The sequence below is a fragment of the Drosophila bipectinata genome, chromosome 2R, assembly GCF_030179905.1.
Source record: "Drosophila bipectinata strain 14024-0381.07 chromosome 2R, DbipHiC1v2, whole genome shotgun sequence".
In the NCBI taxonomy this organism is placed as follows: domain Eukaryota; kingdom Metazoa; phylum Arthropoda; class Insecta; order Diptera; family Drosophilidae; genus Drosophila; species Drosophila bipectinata.
Genome location: NC_091737.1, coordinates 7371962 through 7389822, shown reverse-complemented (window position 1 = coordinate 7389822; position 17861 = coordinate 7371962). Strand labels below are relative to the sequence as shown.

General features: G+C 41.8%; 2 protein-coding genes across 6 annotated transcripts in view; one reads left to right on the top strand and one right to left on the bottom strand.

Moving 5' to 3' along the window:
- Galphao (G protein alpha o subunit) overlaps nt 1–17337 on the top strand; it is a 28981-nt gene extending 11644 nt beyond the window's left edge. For 3 of the 4 annotated variants that reach the window (XM_017251296.3, XM_070279131.1, XM_017251297.3), the window contains 6 exons: nt 236–396; nt 13148–13276; nt 13334–13463; nt 13525–13678; nt 13746–14399; nt 14430–17337. In XM_017251296.3, the coding sequence (XP_017106785.1) occupies nt 236–396; nt 13148–13276; nt 13334–13463; nt 13525–13678; nt 13746–13933 (762 nt within the window). In that variant the 3' untranslated portion in view covers nt 13934–14399; nt 14430–17337. The remainder of the gene's footprint in view (nt 1–235; nt 397–13147; nt 13277–13333; nt 13464–13524; nt 13679–13745; nt 14400–14429) is intronic. The other variant, XM_017251299.3, reaches the window with a different exon arrangement.
- Nucleotides 813–10321, bottom strand: Cyp49a1 (Cytochrome P450 49a1). 2 transcript variants are annotated; one of them, XM_043210863.2, is made up of 14 exons: nt 10100–10321; nt 7567–7824; nt 7195–7373; nt 6970–7135; nt 3726–3806; nt 3533–3649; nt 3386–3462; nt 3068–3263; nt 2835–3009; nt 2600–2769; nt 2430–2508; nt 2209–2320; nt 1391–1512; nt 813–1269 (listed from the first exon to the last, which is right to left on the bottom strand). In XM_043210863.2, exons 2-14 carry the CDS (start codon nt 7791–7793, stop codon nt 1156–1158), a joined length of 1815 nt encoding a protein of 604 aa, XP_043066798.2. In that variant the 5' UTR covers nt 7794–7824; nt 10100–10321; the 3' UTR covers nt 813–1155. The 2 variants fall into 2 exon arrangements, with proteins under 2 accessions (XP_043066798.2, XP_017106784.2); XM_017251295.3 differs by having other exon boundaries at nt 10112–10321.
- Nucleotides 17338–17861: the final 524 nt, after the last annotated feature.

Here is a 17861-nt window from a genome sequence, read left to right as displayed (position 1 = left end):
ATAATAATTATTCATAATTATAATTATTATTTTTCGTCAATAAAATGAAACACCAGATTATTTCATCAATTAATGATTATTTCATGGTTTTAATTATGAACCTCATAATGACAATAGACTCTTATGAAATCAAAAAAAAAAAAACCTAAAAAGGAATCCCTTTCTCTCTGTGTAACAACCTGAATTTTATGCCCATTTGAACCTCAAACTCATCCAACTCCCCGTCTATCCGCAGAGCGATGCCAAGATGGTGTTCGACGTGTGCCAGCGAATGCACGACACCGAGCCCTTCTCGGAGGAGCTGCTGGCCGCCATGAAACGACTTTGGCAGGATGCCGGTGTCCAGGAGTGCTTCTCGCGCAGCAACGAATACCAACTGAACGATTCCGCTAAATAGTGAGTACAATCCGAGTATCTTTCAGCATATCCGAGTATCCGGCGAACGAAGTGCGATGTGATTCAGATGACAGACAGATGATGTGCGAATGGATGTGAATTAGTTTAAATAGTGTTGTTTGGATGAGTTGGCAAACAAGTGGTTAGCAGGGGAGGATTGTATTAAATGGAATAATAAAGGTTACGATTTGTTTGGGCCAAGTTCAAGCCTAAAGTAGGCAAGGATTCTCTGCCCACTTAGATGCATTCCTTCAAAAAAATGCTGCAGTAGGAGCGAGTAGACTACAATTACAGCCAAACTAATGGTACCCTCCATAAAGGCAATTAATCATGCGAGGATTGGCGTTCGCTTGACCTTAGCCATCACTTGCTGACCCCAAGCCCAGCCGCCTTTTGATGATTAATGATAATCCAAACCAAGTCAAACAAACAGGGCTTTATTAGGTACAATTATTCTTGGGAAAAACACCTACATCTAGCTATGGGATAACATAATGGGGCTATATACACATGGACAGTAGGAATATACACGATTATTCAGTGGCTAGTGCTCCGCTGCCGGGCTGCTCTGCTTCTGGGTACATTTGCTTAATTAAAAAGAGAAACATCGCAGCAGAACCGGCAGCTGGGCTCTGACTATAAATATCACACATCCGCCGTGTGTCGCTGCAGCTTGGAGCTCTCAGCGCTGAGGACTGAGTCCCGAGTCCCGAGTCTCGAGTCCCTCTGGTGAAATTATACACACATCTTGCCGGCGGATTACTCGTCCCTGAGCTTCAGCCTGAAATTCAGCGGCGACTGTGGAATGTACGTGGAGTTGACTCGGTACGAGAACTCCTCGGCGTCGTAGGAGACCTCGTACTTGCGGAAGATCTGTTCCAAAAAAAGAGAAACATTCTAAATTAGTAAAGTACCCAGCGGAGCAGGGGATTGTGGGATTGGGCTTTGGTTTTGGGTTCAGGGGCTTGTGCCCTCTGTTGCCAATTCCTGTTACCTTGGCCAGCAGCGTGTGCAACTCTATTTCTGCGAAGCGCCGGCCCACGCACATGCGACGCCCGAAGCCAAAGGGCAGACTGACAAACGGGTGTATCTTCTGGCCGGCATGGGGGCAGCCACCTGAAAAGGCAAAGGGAAACGTGGGTGAGGATGAGGCAGTCACTGAGTGGGGTGCACAGAAAAAAATTAAAGTTATTTGTTTAAGTAAGTTAAAGTTAGTAAGTTAAATTGTTTAAGTAAGTTTTAAAGCCGGAACCTGATACCCGGTACTCTTCTCTTTTACTTTCTTTCTAAAAATGGTGCATACTTTTGGGTCCTTTGGAACAATCAAATAGGCAAGAGGAAAAAATAGCCTTTAACTCTATTCTAAATGGTCTATTCTGAATTTTTGCTGGATTTCTGGATCAAAATTACGATTGAAAATAAAGAGGAATACCAAATTTAAGAAAAAATACTTTTCTATCCGGAATGTCTTACGAAAAGATTTTTTTTTTGAGCTAGGTAGTGTTGATATGAGTGTTGAGTTATTGGAGGACAGACTTTGCAAAATCTTATGGCTTAGATTCCTGTGCCTGTAGCTTCTAGTCCCTAAATAGTCATCTGTATAGTTACTGATAGACAGACAGACGGACATGGCTATATCGACAAGATACTTTATGAGGTCGGTGATGAGTTCTTCTCCCTGCTCTATAAACTTCTATACTCTATAACTACAAACTATAAAAATCACTGTAAATTCTTTAAAAATCCCAAATATTTTATCATTTAAGAACTGTAGTTTCAAGCCAATTTTTCTCCAAGTGTCCCCCAACTCACCGGCATCCGTGGCACTTGTCTGCTTCAGCCACCGCTCGGGCATAAAGCGTTTGGGTTCTGGGAAGTATGCGGGATCGTTTGACACCACCAGGTGTGGGAAGATAACATGAGTCTGAAAGGAGAAGCAAAAAAATGACCGTAAATTGGCTGTTCCAGGTACTGGGAAATGGGCACCGGGTACCGAGTCCCGGGTCACGCCCATTCCCGTGCGACAGACTTACGCCCTTGGGCACGTGGTAGCCGTTGATGACAGCGTCCGACTGAAGGCTTCGCCCGTTGGCAATCACCACAGGTCGCATCCTGAAACAAGGGTCAACACAGGGGGAGGAGGGGGAGAGGGGCACTCATTAAATACAAAAGGGTCGCCAATCAAAGAGAGTGCCGGGCTCACCGAAGGGTCTCCTTGACGCAGGCTCGCAGGAAGGGCATCTGCTCCAGGACACTCTGGTTGATCTCGGCCTCGCGGCTGGGAAACACCTTCTTGAGCTCCTCCAGGAGCTTCTGCTGCTTGTCGGGGTTCTTGGCCAGCTGGTAGATGGTGGAGGAGGCCGCCACGGATGTCTAAGTGGAAAGGAATTACAAAGTTACTCAAAAAACAGAAAAAAATATAAAATATTGACAGCTACCGTATCGACTCCCACCAGAAACAGGTCCAGGGCCAAGATGGCGGCCAACTTGCGGTTGCCGGTCTTGCGGACAATCCTCTCCACGATGGATATGTCCGCCTCGGATTTGGACAAGCCACTGGCCTCGTCGGCCTCAGCCTTGTCCATGGTCTTGCCAATATTCTTCATGCAAATGCTGCGGGAATAATGGGTCATAATTATACAGTCTTGAGAATCTCAATCCAGGGACTCACGCTGTGAACTGATCCAGGGCCTTGACGAAGCTGCGGTAGGCCTTGGTGGGATAGAAGCGCCACAGGGGCATTCGCAGCTCCAGCTCTGGAACGGCCCAGAAGAACGTGTTGATGGCCTCGATGATCTGCTGGGCCTCCTCGCTGCCCTCCGGCGAAAGGCAGCCCAGCCTGGTGTCCAGGGAAACGCGGCCCACAGCTGCAATTATTGGAGATTCAAAAGGCTAATAAGTCCCAATGTCACAGTCTCCGACTCAATAATGGAAATTGTCAAGCAAAGTGACTGGCACTGGCACTTGCCCCCACCCCAACCCGACTCACATTCCAAGGCCCATTTGTAGAGCTCGTGCAGGAAATTATCTGGCAGCTCGTCCTTTTCGTTGCGCATCAGCTCAATACTGCAGATGGATAAATGCATCTATAGTACACAGTTCAGATTGCATAACCCGCTTAGATGCTCCAACTTACCGGCCCATAAATTCGCTGGCAATGTCGTTCAGCGGCGGAATGTACTTCTTGGCTGTTTGCGGCTGCAGCAGGATGTGCTGCACCTCCTGTCTGAAGGCCTCCCACTTGGGACCGTGTCTGGGGGAAGGACAAATATGTATACTGTGTGCTGTGCATGCCTCCATAATATCCGTTATATAAGGACATTACTTACACGCCAATTAGGCCGGCCACGTCGCCGAAGAAGTCGCGTCGCAGGTCGCCCTTGTAGTGGCGCAGGGAGGGCATCGACGGCCTGCCCGGTTTGAAGAGCAAACAGAGAGGCACGAGGGTGAAGGGTTTCAATTAAATTATTGCACAGAGAGAAATAAATAAATAATTTAATTGAAAATAAAATTAAGGCATGTTTTTAATTTCATTTCTTTGAAAGAAAGGAGGCACTTGTCTCCCTTAAACCTTAAAGATGGAATATCTTATAATGTAGTTTGGCTATTTTGGCCAAGACTTTTTCTCTGCCTAGAGGTGGCCTGAGTTGGCCAAAAACCCCCGAATCCCTTCCACCTTGCCCCCCTTTTGAGGTCGCTTGCCCTCGCGTGCAGACAAACCGGCGACAACGACATCAAGCCCAACTTCAAAGCCCAAAACCCAAAGCCCAGAGCCACACACACTCTAAATATGAGGCGATTTCTCTTAATATTTTCCCCTCGCCACTCAGGCATTCAGTTAGGCAGTCGGTCCCCACATAATACAAACAAACTGGTATTTGCATTATACTTGTCTACTCGCATGTCACAGAATAAATAGAAGAAGCGTATTTATTGGCTTTTGTTTCAGGCAGTCCTCCTCCAGCCATGTCACAGAAAGCGGCTGCCACACAGAGGCATAGCTTCTCAGAGGCAGTTAACTAACTAGAATCTTATTGTTAATTTTTAAATGCCACCTTGAAACTCTATTTGCTTTGGTAAATAAATGTCTTAATATTTTCGCACAATTATGCAAAATACCTGCCACACCTTGGAGATTCTAACTCTTACCAGCTCCAAAGGAGGAGTTCCCTTAAAGTCCCAACTTGTTTGGTAATTTATTCACTTTTCGGAGATCTTCAAATGCATTCGTTTGGTCACAGCATTGACCTTGGAGTTGTGGATGAAACTGCATTTTATTTAAATAACTTGAATATCTTTAATTAGTATTTCCAAAAATAGATTCCAAATTCCGACCTTTTTGCTCCACTGACGTCATTGGAAACCGTCTAGAAACTTGTCCGAAACTCTCCAAGTGGGCCAAGATGGTCACGATCCGATCTCTGGCCTAACCCCACTGCTGTCCCCCACCACCAACTGGATTAGTTTTTCCCACACGCCGGAGACATTTCTCGGCGCTTTTTATGGGCCTCGTAAACAGCCAGAAAGCCAACGCCTCGGGCATATTTTGGCCAGACTTGCTCGGTCTTTCGGCCAAGATATCTTCATCAATCAGCAGGCGAGTTGGGCAGTCGGTCAGTCTGTCAGTCTTGACACTGCCTCGCTTCGTTCATTCATCAATCTGTTTAAGGGCGGAACGACTGACTGACTTACTGACTGGGCCAACATTACGTTAATGTTGTCTCATAGCCAATCTATTAGCGATTCTTTTCAGTCGTTTTAATGATGACTTGCCAAATGTGTTCGCCAAACACAAACAACGAGTGTTTGGCTTTGTTTTTTTGCCAAAGTCTGAGCCCTGGTACTGGAAACGTAACTTGTTAAATTTGGTTCATGGCCATGGCTCTGGGATGGGGAAAGGCGGCGAAAAGAAAGCTTATAAAAGTTATGAACACCGAGATCCGAGATCTGTGTGACTTTCGTTTTGTTTGCCTATTTTATTTCTCGTTTCTCGATTTTATTTATTTCTGTGATGCAAAAACCAAAATAAAAATACTCCCCGCTTGTCAGACGCTGAATAGATCGGACTGTCTTGTTTTCGAATCGTATCGGATGGATCTCTGGTTGCTAGGCCTATGAGAGGCCCTCGAAGAAGTGAAAGTTTCCACTAATATCGGTTTAATGGCAAAAAACGTATCTCTATTCAGTTGAATAATTTAGTTATCTATGCAGAAATTTAATTAAGGCCGTAAAGGATTATTTATTCAGAATTTTAATTAGAAATGGCGGTGGATCCGAGTCCTGACAGGAATCTGTCACAATATTTTCACACATTTTCACTACAAATCCCCACTCGATGCCAGCATCGCCAGTCGCTGCCTTCGATGGTTAATAATTTAATTTACGGGTCGAGTTCAATATGCGCATAAATAAACCGGAATTGCACTGCAATCGTGCATGCCAGGGGAGGAGGAGGAGGAGGTGGCCAGGACCGTGGGTGGATGTATCCATGCATGACTGATTCGCTGCGGATATTGTGTGTATATGTGCGAGGAGCTACTGCCAGTGCAGACCAAGTGCATCCAAGCACAACTCGGGCACTCAGATGGCTTCAAAGTGGATTTAATGAACACGTTTAGGCCTTCAATGACTAGTAAATTACCAAGTTAACGCAGTTGCATAAGAAACGACGGCATTTGGGATTATTTTTAAGTGTCTCTAGTCTATCACAGGGCTTGTTTGCCCAAAATTTGAGGGTTTAATGAGCCAGGGGTTGTATTATAACGATAGAGTACTTGTTTCCTTGTTTTGGAAGGGTGTTTATGTATTTTTGAAATGGTATTTAGGTATTTTACATTGTACATATTTATGCAGTTCAACAAATTACTCCAAAATGTCTTAAATACATATATAAAAGATGTGAAATATTTCTTGTTCAAACGTAGACAATTCAGAAAACATGTCGTATACGTAATATGCACTTAAAAAAGAAGTTCTAGAAGAATGGTAATATCCTTAGAAAGGTAACAAGTTATTAAAACTTTTGCAAGAAGTTTTCTCCAAATTGTTCCAAAATTCTTTAAAATATAGGAAAATTGTAATATTTTATGACCCAACATCTAGAAAATTCGGAACTCTTGTCGTATGCGTAATATTTTTAATAAATATAAGACCGAGCTTATGGAAGGCCTGTTAGAGTGCAAGAAGGGCAAAAATTGAAATATTATAAAGCTTTTTTTAGCAAAATTTAATTTCAAATACAAATACTTTAAAATGTACTGAAAATACTCTGAACAAATACTCTCTGAACCAGAAGTAGTACTACTACTATTACTACAATTCACTCGCAATACTCCGAATATACTTATAATACTTTGAAATACTAAGCATTCCAATGACGGTAACAAACAAATTATTAGAAATTTTGCAAAAAAATGCAATCAATTATTCGGAATTTATTTAAACAACAAGAAGCCTTACTTATGTCCCAACATGCAACCTATTCAGAACTCGTGTCGTATACGCAATATTTTTAATAAATACTTGAGCCCTTATGATAAAGTCCTTATGAAAGACTGGCTGAATTAGACTTACCGATGGGGCATGGTCTCCTCCTTCTTGAATATGTTGCGGATCTCGTCACCGTCGAAGACGAACAGCAGGTCCGGATGCCCGATGAGGCCCCCCACCTTGGCCATCTTGCCGTAGTTGACGTGCAGCTCGTTCATAACCTTGTCCAAATCGCTAATTTTATACTGTCCTGCGGAGGAAGGCTATTGAGTGACCAGGACTACGTCCAGAGGAATGGGAATCTCTTACCAATTAGTGGGGCGAAGCGCCAGGAGTTGCCAATCAGCGGCAGAGGATATGGACCGGGAACCTCCGAGTAAGGACGCACTGCAGTCGTCGAGGTGCAAGTGGTTGTTGTGGCTGCCACTGCAGTGGCACTCAGTGTTGTTGTTGTTGTTTGTGTGGCAGCTGCTTTCACGGCTTGTTGGCTGCCAATTAGTGAAAATGATGCAGAGAAAAAAATAAGTAGGAGATTTTAATTAAAAATCTTAGAAATTCAAGAAAGAAATTGAGTTAAAGAGTAGGCAAAGGTTTTAATTTTAGTATTATTATAAAATATTAATATAAGAGCATTATTTTTTCTCAGTGCCTTTGGGAGGGGGGTGTGGGAAAATCACTAACCTGACATTTAATTTCTTCATATTTGCCGGCTCTTCCTGCCGCAGTCGCTGCCTTGCAATTGATTTTTCAATTTCCGTGGCCACGCCCACTCCGCTGGTGGGCGGCGAGACCACCGGCCCGGCACCCCCCGCCCCGCCGTGAGGCAAGATGGCGGCAGAGCTGGGGGCCGACGAGTAAGTGGAGCGTCTCATCAGCGCCATGGAGGTTTTGCGTAATCCCGACGACATCTTCTGAGTTCCGAGTCGGTTCTGCTGGGAGCTGGGGAGGAAAAGCGAGGCTCTCAGTCCAAGTATTATGTAAAAGTTGCCCGGCCCCTGAATCTGGTCAGAACTTTTAATGCAATTGGAAGTTGGCCCGCCCGGAGGGACAAATCAATCAATACATGTGTATGGCCGCAGGATGGGCCACTAACTCGGTTATGCCGGCATGGAATTGCTGAAAGGTGTTTGCTTGGAGTGCAAATATTATTCACATTTATTGATCTGCCGCTGGGATCTGCCGCATTGTTTTTCCTTTCAACTCGGCGCCCTCCCACGAGAAACAGCACTTAGTTCGAGTTAGTTTGCAAAACAAAAGCCGAGCAAACACCAGCGACTATTGTCTCTGGCTGCCCTCGAGGGCAGTGGGGTTTGGGGCCTTGCTCGTTCCATTTTATGATCCATCCCGCCAGTCGATAATCGAGTCGGAGTTACAATACAAGTACTCGTCGCACTCGTAAAACGCGAATCCAAACAAAGAAACACAAATTGAAGAGTTATCGAAGTAGCCCCAGTGATGGCCAAGTGAGCCCTCGTAAGGCCAACAGCTTGCCAGCTTATTGAAAAACTATTAAACTAAACACATTGGAGTTTAGTTTCTAACAAGACATTACTGGAGGAATGCCAAGCAGGGCCAACCTTTGAGCCAAAAACTCAATATTAAAACCAATATCAAAAGGCAGGATGGAATAACTTCTCCCTTGATTGAATGGCTTTCTCCCCCCAGACCATTCCTCAGACCAAGACGCACGCACAATATGAGCATTCCAGCTCCCGCAGGCCCAGCCACTGGGGGGAGATTGCTCATACGCCGCGTACGCCACCGAACAATGGCACTCTGGCGACTCCTTGGGATGCTTGTGCGCCTGCTCCCCAAGGACAATATAATTTAAATGCCGAAAATTTGATGGAACAGAAATCTGGGCATACATCGCTGCTACATACAGAGCCTGCTGCTTGTTTTTTGTGTACACTCTGGCTACAATGCCAGAGCACAGCCGAGGAGCTTATCCTTGCCCTTGTCGCTAAAGCGGCGACCTTGAGCTTTTTAAGGAGCCCCACTACAGTGACTGGGGAAAATAAGAAAATGGAAAAGTGAAAAGGAAAACAGAACTATCCTTGTGGCGGATGCGAGCGCGGCTTTATCGCAAGTCGGTTATAATGAACTTGAGTGATAATCCTAGCGCCTGCGAGTAATGCTGCAGAAATGTCAAGCAGCCACTTGTCGTTGACTTTTATGGCCATTGTTCAAAATAGAAGCCAACCAGGCCCTAATGGGCCAAGACCGAGACTAAGAGGGGCCTGGCTGGCTGCCTTCACACTCGACTGGATGCGAAATTGAAACTGAAATTGAGTTTCAGGCGGGTTCTATTAGCATTTGGCTGCTAAATGAACAGCAACGGAAGGCCCAAACAGTTGGCCGACAACACAAATCTCGTCGTGCCGCGTTATGTCATAATTTTGGCCAAATCTTTGCTTTTATCGGCCCTCCGAACAAGGTGTGCCTGCCCTGCTTCGGAATTTGCAAATCAATCCATATTTTAAATGGGATTTCGCAGAGGCGAGTCACAGTTTCTGCATAATTATGCCTTTCTTAAATAAAACTATTCAATTACCAAATACCACTTGTTTCAGTTTCACTTGAATGGCATTTTTAATTTCCTTTTTTAGCTGCCATCAGCGACTTTCTTTGACAGGTGTTTTTGAAATGCAGCTCACTAGTTAGTCGTAACTAGTTTAACTCGTAACTTGGCTAAAAATAAGTAAAGCGAGTTTTAAAATGAATCTTTAAATGAAAATTTAAAAGCCATAAGTACTTAGGGTCTTTGGAAAACTCTCAAAGCCTTTCGAACAAATATTGATTTTTTCGAAAAGCATTTAAATCATTCGAAAATTTTGCCTTTCACACTTTTGGCCAACAGGCCACCTCTTTGACAGCCGTGTTAACTGAATGACGTTTTTGGGGCGCAACTAGTTTACCTGCCCCGCCCAAATTGTCTTCAAAACCTCACTTAGACGTTTGTTTTTCCCCCCTTTTTTTTAAACTATTTTTTCCGATTGGGTTTTCCTCGGCCTGCCACACCGGGTTTTCTGGAGAGTTTCAATCAACTTGCTGGCGATTTAGTTTTGGCTTTAATTTATTCGCGGTCTTGCTTTTCTTTCATGCCGACTTTCAAGCCGATCTTTTGTGCACAATTAAAACCGCTTTGGATGCCTTTTGTTGGGCATTTTGGATTTCTATTGTGTTTGGGCCAATTTCCCACCGAAACACTCACTCGCACACTCACTGGCTGTCGTTGCACGGATTTCGTGGTCGGAGATTCGCAAAATCTTTTGTCACGCAACGCGGAGCGTTGTGGGCTGTTTTCGTATTGTTTTAGTTGTTGTTGTTGTTGTTGCGGCAACTGCTGGTGTTGCCTCCAAGCGAAACAGAAACCGAAAGCTATGGAACTGGCGAGCTCTGGAGCTCTGTAAAGCTGCTGTCTCGTAGACCAACCGCGACGCACTAAACGCGATCGCCGGGCTTCTTACTCTACTTATACACCACACGTGTACACTGAGAGAAAAATAGATCTGCTTTCGTTGCGATTTGATGAGAAAAATGTAAAATGGTGGAGGTATTGATTGACAAACAGGGATACTTGTACTAGATCTGTCTGTACCAAATCGTGTTGTTTTTATAACAAATTAATGTTTTTTCAAAACATTGATTGATTGTTTTAACAAACATAAAACATTACTTAAATAATAAAATTTATAATTCTTTTGAAGTATTTTATAGAGCATCTCTAGTTTCTTTCAGATATAATATTTAATTTTTTTTCGTAGTTTATAAGGGAGTTATAACCCCTGATCACTGTGGGAGGCAGTCCACGTAGGTGACGAAATACTCAACAAAGTGTGCGAATAGGCTAATTTATGCATGTAGTCGGAGAATGAAAAAGATTCAGGGGTAATCCGCTTCAAATTAAATAACAGTTTAAAAACAATTAGGAAAAACAATTAACATAAATAATATCTACTTAAAAGTAAAACCTACTTATGGCCACTATCTTGACCTCCTTTGCTTTCCACCATTTTATGTTAGGCTTATTAAAAAGTTCTGGGCTAGTTCATATTTTGGTTATAACCATAATCTCTATATCTATACGGCAATCAACTTAGGTGACGAAACACTTGGCGTAGTGTGCGTGTTTACTAAGTATACATAGTATACAAACAATCAATGAATATTAAGCAAGTTTAAAAATAGTTTTGCAAACAATTAAACAAAATCATTGAATTTAATCATAACATAAAAATAAAATGGTTTGATAATATCAAATTGATATTACCTTATATTACCAAAAATAATACCTTATAGAGAATATGTATAAGAAATATTCCACCTACTATTATCACCTACTGTAGATTTTTCCTTCTCCAAAATACATTCCTGCTAAAAACTCTGCCCTAGTCACAATTCCTCTTCAAATCTCTAGATACAAGTGTAAGATACTGCACAGAAACCAGCTAATAAAATCATGTAAATATTTATTTCAAGTGTAAAGCCAAACAGCTGAAATTTGTCGGCTGTTGGCGCGCTATTGTTGGCTCTGTAGTTTAAGATCTTTCTGCTAATTTTTCTACTGCTGGCGCTCCACAGCAGTGGGTCTCTGTGTCGTGATTTGATCTAGACACGAAGTATACCACATATGAGACGAGATATGTTGGCCAAATGAAACCGAAAGTCCCATTGCTAATCAAAAAGCAAAAGTTTGTGTTAATATATAACGGATTATTCCATTGATTGACATTAATGAGGAAATTGGTGGGTTGGGGTGGTGGGCAGGAAAGGAGCTTTGCGGTACGTTTGCGGCTAAGGTTGGAGGTTATGTAAAGAAAATAAATTATTATAAAACGCTGGCGAACTCAACGAGGCATTTGTTGGCCAAATTGCACGCAAATGGCTTAATTGAAAAGGCCATAAGCTGGCTTGATGGCTCATCGCAGATTGCTCTGCAGATTGTAGTTATTTTGGGGATTTGGCCAAGCTGTGGGGATCAGGTTTTCAATTCACTGCCATTCTAACCTTGTCTTTGAAAAAAGATGCCCTATGATCCACATTCATTGTGGAGCTTGTGGAAAACCACAAGTTAGTGGTGGTTAGCCACTTGCCACTCATTGCAACACACATTTTCCGGACTCACAAATTACAGCTGCATGTGTGTCTGCGGTTTCTGGATCAGTCAACAAAAAAGAAAACTTTTATGACGGACGTGTTAAATAATAAGATCTCGGCATGCGAAGTGCTAACCAAACTGTTGCCCAATCGCTCCCAGTCCGGGCCATGCAACCAAATCCGCCTGCAGGGGCGTTGAAAACTGAACTTTTAAACAAACAATTGTATTACAAATATCGGGAGTTAGTTTCGATTACCGGCGAGTGCAAAATTTCTGGTTAAGGGCCCTTTCTGGTTGGGCAATTGTGCGTGTAATTTGGGTGAAAACCAGTTGGCCAATGAGTAAGATTTCCGACCAGAGATTGATGCGATAACCAGCAGCAGCAGGCAGTCAGCCGCAGATTCCTCCGAACAACAGAGGAAACCCTTAAGAAACTATTTATGACAGCGCGCCTGAAATAAAATTAGCTGGCCAGCAGCTCTTGGACACGGCCCTTTATTTTCAAAACCATTGCGTGCCTCAGGTTAATTACGGTCCAAAAAACGACAAAAAACCGAGGGGAATGGGGTAGGGGTATGGGGCATGTACGCCAGCAAAAAATTAACCAACGAGCTGGACACTTTGGTGCCACAATTTGATGACCTACTTGTTGACTCTCTTACGCGGACTCGCACGAGTATCTTTGCAACTTTGTATCTGGCCGATGGCGGGGTGTTGCACTTATACAACCGAACCGGAAAATAAAACTAATTACCAGCCACCGTGGACGGAAACTAGAACCAGAACCAGAGTGGCAGGACAGCTAGATGGTCACGGAAATGGGAATCATTTTGAATAGATAGTTTCCTCAGCAAAGGAGGGACGCTGGAGGCCGCTTGGCTTGAATAACCAAGTAATGTGTGTCCTTTTATGTGTGTCCTGTGCAAGCAGTCCTGTTCTCGGTTTGGACACACGCGCCTGCTTTTTTGTTTTTAATTGTTTGCTTAGTGCTCTGGCCTGCTTCTTAATTGTTTGCACAAGTCTCTGGATGATACATGCCCGGGGCGAGAGCGTGGGTGGGTGGGCCGGTTGGGCAAACATTGGTCTGGTCAAGCGAAATGAAACCCCCCCAGTACTATCTGCCCGGTTAGTAACAGCGGTCTTTGTTCTCTCTCCTTGCAGTTTCCTGGACGACTTGGATCGGTTAGGCGCCAAGGACTACCAGCCAACTGAACAGGACATCTTGCGCACTCGCGTCAAGACCACTGGCATCGTGGAGGTGCACTTCTCCTTCAAAAATCTCAACTTTAAGTGAGTGGATCATAGTCTCTCTCTATGATTGGTAATACTAATGCGACTATCCAACAGATTGTTCGACGTGGGCGGCCAGCGCTCGGAGCGTAAGAAGTGGATACACTGCTTCGAGGATGTCACAGCGATCATTTTCTGCGTGGCCATGTCCGAGTACGACCAGGTCTTGCATGAGGATGAAACCACGGTAGGTCTAGTCTTAAAGGTCACTACTTTTCATATAGTAATTCCATTTAATCTCCCTGCAGAACCGCATGCAAGAGTCGCTGAAGCTGTTCGATTCAATCTGTAACAATAAGTGGTTCACGGATACCTCGATCATTCTGTTCTTGAACAAGAAGGACTTGTTCGAGGAGAAGATCCGCAAGAGTCCTCTGACAATTTGCTTCCCCGAGTACACAGGTGAGTAGTGTATGGCTGGCTTTGCCCGAAGATTGTCCTTCAATCCACTCTCCTCTTGACGTTCCAGGCGGACAGGAGTACGGCGAGGCGGCTGCTTATATTCAGGCTCAATTTGAAGCGAAAAACAAATCAACCTCAAAAGAAATCTACTGCCACATGACGTGTGCCACAGATACCAACAACATTCAGTTTGTATTCGATGCTGTCACCGATGTCATCATTGCAAACAATCTGCGCGGCTGTGGACTGTACTAAGCTACTACTGGGACGGGAGTATACACGCCGACGATCCGCTTAATCGGAGCGGAGCGGAGCGGGATGGATGGATGGATGGATGGAATAGGGGCGTTAGCAGGGAACACCGTAACGGTATTAAAGAGCAGCGCGGGAGCACAACAACCCACCAGCATTGATCAAAACAAAACCAAACAATTTAAGAGCAAAACGATGATAGAACCAACAATCGCAACACAAAGGACACACAACACAGACTCTCACAGCACACACCATACACCCACGATGATTAAGCAAAGCCCAAAGAACTTTTATTTGTTTAACAAACGGCGAATGGCGGACGGCATGCGGCATGCGGCCGGGAATGCCCCAAAGTAACGACATGTCGAATAAGCCAGGCAGTACATAACATATTACATATTAAATATTGAAGCAGATACAATGCTAACGATGATCAGGATGAGATTAACACGAAAGGACACGCGAGGCAGTCGCATGAGAGCGATGGAAACAGCAGGCATTTTTGAGAAGCAGTTGATTGAAAAAGCATTTCCTATATACATACACATATACATGACACATACATATGCATAATGCAAAGCCACATGTACGACATGCCACAACCAACACACACACTCACACATGACAAGACACAGGCGCCAGGAGCATTGCATCCAGTTGTTGTTTGGTCTGAATAATTTTTGATAGAATTTCATAATTTACTTGTAGCTTAGTTTCCTCGTGTATTTATTAAACGAAAAGATAAAACAAAAGAGCGTATATATATATATACATATAGTTCTACACATATATATATATATATATAAATATATTAAATGTTTCCTGTTGCAATCTCTCTTTGAAATTATTCAAGCCATCAACGCTCTGCATTTGTCATCGCTTGTTTAGACCTAAGTTTGAAAGTTTCAATAGCATCCAACATCCGCAAACATCACAATTTAATATTGACTTGATTGCGTGTCAGCGTGTGGGCTAAAGTAAATATTACATAACATAAACATGAACAAACCAAAAACCAAATAACACACAAAACATAATGAAAGCAAATCCCTAATGTCTAAGTCTAATTTAAAGATAAACAACAAAGTGAAACGGATATAAAACTCTATCTATTGTATTTACAAGAACGAAACAAAAACAAAAACAACAAACAAAACCTAACTAAACAAAACCAATTTAAAAGTAAAGAGAGTATAAATTAAACGCATATGTGGCCACGTAACTAACTTGTGTAAAGAGCAGCATTGGTCGATTGGAACATTTCAATGTAAATTGTAATTTGTTGAACTTACGTGTATAGATGAAGTTTAGCTGGCAACACACACACGTACACAAACAATTGATAAAACACTGTAACATTCATTTATTTCAATTTGTAAGCTGAGTTGTAATTATTAATGATTTATTGCATTTATACGATGCTGCGCACAAAAGCATGCTATATATTTTTGCCATATCTCTGCGCACAGATATACACACACACGCACACAAGGAGGACGAGTTACCGAAACTAGTTTCGATTTTGGAAAATATTCTGAATGGAAATTGAAACGAGTTTCGGGAAACTCCAGCTCCACCATTTACAAATCAAAATTAACAAAAGTATGAACTTAACAAACGGGAACGCAGAACTCAAATCTACCACACTGAAAGCTATAAGGATTGTATGTATTAATATTTATAAATTGTACTTTAATGGTATCAACAAACTGTATTTAGTGAATGGCATTTAATCCCCCAAGTATGTTGAACTGTTTGGTTAGACTTATTATTATTATTATTATTATTATAATTATTACAATTGAGTGTATGTATTTGTATATGCTTTGTATGTGCGGCCTCCTGTGCATTTTGATTTTACACAAAACCGTTTTGCAATGAATTTATATTGTTATTTTTAAATAGTAATTTTTCCTATTTTTTGTATCTGCTCAGTCATATCCCCCCTTTTACCACCCTCCTCCCACTCCACTTTCACTGGAAATCTCTTTTATTGTGCTCTGGCTCGAGTTGGAAGGAATCCATTTATGTTTTATAGTTTTTAAGTCTAATTTATGTAAACGCACACGAAACACACAAAAACTTAAGCATCAACTAAGTAAGTTTATTAGCGAAATAAATATTATTTGACATTCGGTTCGCACAAAGCCCAACGAAATAATTTCGTTGGGAAGATTTTTGGGAAATCAAATCAGAATCCAGTGAATAAACTTTTCAAAAGTTGTTTTGTGTTGGCTATATCCCACAACAGATCCGTACAGTTTCTGAATCCCCAGCAAACCTCTCATTTCCAGGCATTTATTTAGGTCAGCCAACATGCCCTTTAACCCACACCCAACCCTCTCCTCTCTCTCTATCTCTACTATATCCTAGCCCAATAAAATACTGTAATATTTAATATGTATTTTCCATTCAACTTGTAAAATTCTACCAAAATGAAAAACAACAAAAAAAAAAACAAAAACAAACGCAAAAACCATTTTCAAATAAAACTATTTATTCAAAAACAAAACTATGATGATTTTGTTATTTTTATATTTTTAGTTGTTTGATTTTCTTACAGCCAGAATAAGGTTTTGTTGGCCATGTTGCACGAAATAGAGAAACAAAAAATTAAAAACAATGTTGCTGGAGTTGCTGATGGCTTCTTCGCATTTCGGGGTAACAGCATCCGGTCACAGAAAAGATAATGCTAACGATAATTGAATAATTGAATGATATTGATATGAAAAGTACAGTAGTCTCTCGACCAGTAGCAATGCAGAAATGAAATCAAGAACAAGAGAGTTTAATAATTGTATGTAATTATAAATAAATACAAATTCGATATATTTATTGACAATTTAATTAAGCCACAAATCAGAAAAACCGATAAAGATACAGAAACAGAAACAGAAAGTTATTCATTTACCCTCGTGACAATGGTCGGTCTACAAATATACAGATCTATACAGAATATATGAATTTAAATATATATGTATATTTAGTGAATGATGAATCAACAAATGGCTACATACAGACATACATATGTACTATATTTTTCTCGTAAATTATTATTAATCGAAGTAATCATACGGAAGCGACTATAATTTTCCTCCTCGTCGTAGCTCAACTTTTTGAATCAAGAATCAAGAGAATCGATCACAAAACTAAAGTAAATAAAGTAAAAAAAATTATGAAAGCAGTAAACATTCGTTCATATAGTACAGCATAGCATTAACCGCATTATAAAATATCGACTAAACACTTTGCATATTTTCAATAATTGAATATTTGACTTGAGTAGAGTGCAGAGTGGAATGGAAGGGAATGGAATCAAACATAATTCATATTTTTCTAAGCTCATACACCTCTTTGCTCCACACCAGTCACACCCAGAACCATTTAAGTCGTAAATCGTAAATCGTAAATCGTAAACAAAAGCATAAAGTCGCACCACTACTAAAAATTACTTTAATAGCAGTTAAAACATTTATGAAAGTCGATGAGTCGCTAAGAAGGGTAATGTTAATTAATTCAAATCAAATGTCGCCACAGACACTCAGACAGACAGGCACACGAATCCCCAGAATACAGAATGTATAAGGATACGAGGTATCGAGGCAGCGGAGACGAGGATTGGAGGACGTGGAAAGCGGAACCAAGTATATAGGTTAGACAAAGTTTTTGACATTGTATCTAATCTAATTTGTAGCCTAATTCAAATTGCTTTGGTTGTCCCATGCAGCAGCAGATTCGATTTGTTTAACTTGTATATGGCAAAAAAAAAGAAATAATAATAATAAAACAAAAGTATATTTATAAACTTATAGTGACGTACGAGTATGTGGAAATACAATTTTCCCAAGTCTTGAGCTCCTTTTCTCTCTCTAATGGCCCATGGAAAAGTTTTAGAACGAGCCAATAAAAACTCAGAAACTTACTAAGC

What these genes read in the sequence shown, in the direction of transcription:
- Cyp49a1 (XM_043210863.2), bottom strand. Translation starts at nt 7,793, where the DNA reads ATGTCGTCGGGATTACGCAAAACCTCCATGGCGCTGATGAGACGCTCC. An exon ending in GCCAGCGAATTTATGGGCCG is followed by an intron (nt 3,463 to 3,532) that starts GTAAGTTGGAGC and finishes ATCCATCTGCAG; the next exon opens with TATTGAGCTGATGCGCAACG. An exon ending in TGCGTCAAGGAGACCCTTCG is followed by an intron (nt 2,509 to 2,599) that starts GTGAGCCCGGCA and finishes CCCTTGTTTCAG; the next exon opens with GATGCGACCTGTGGTGATTG.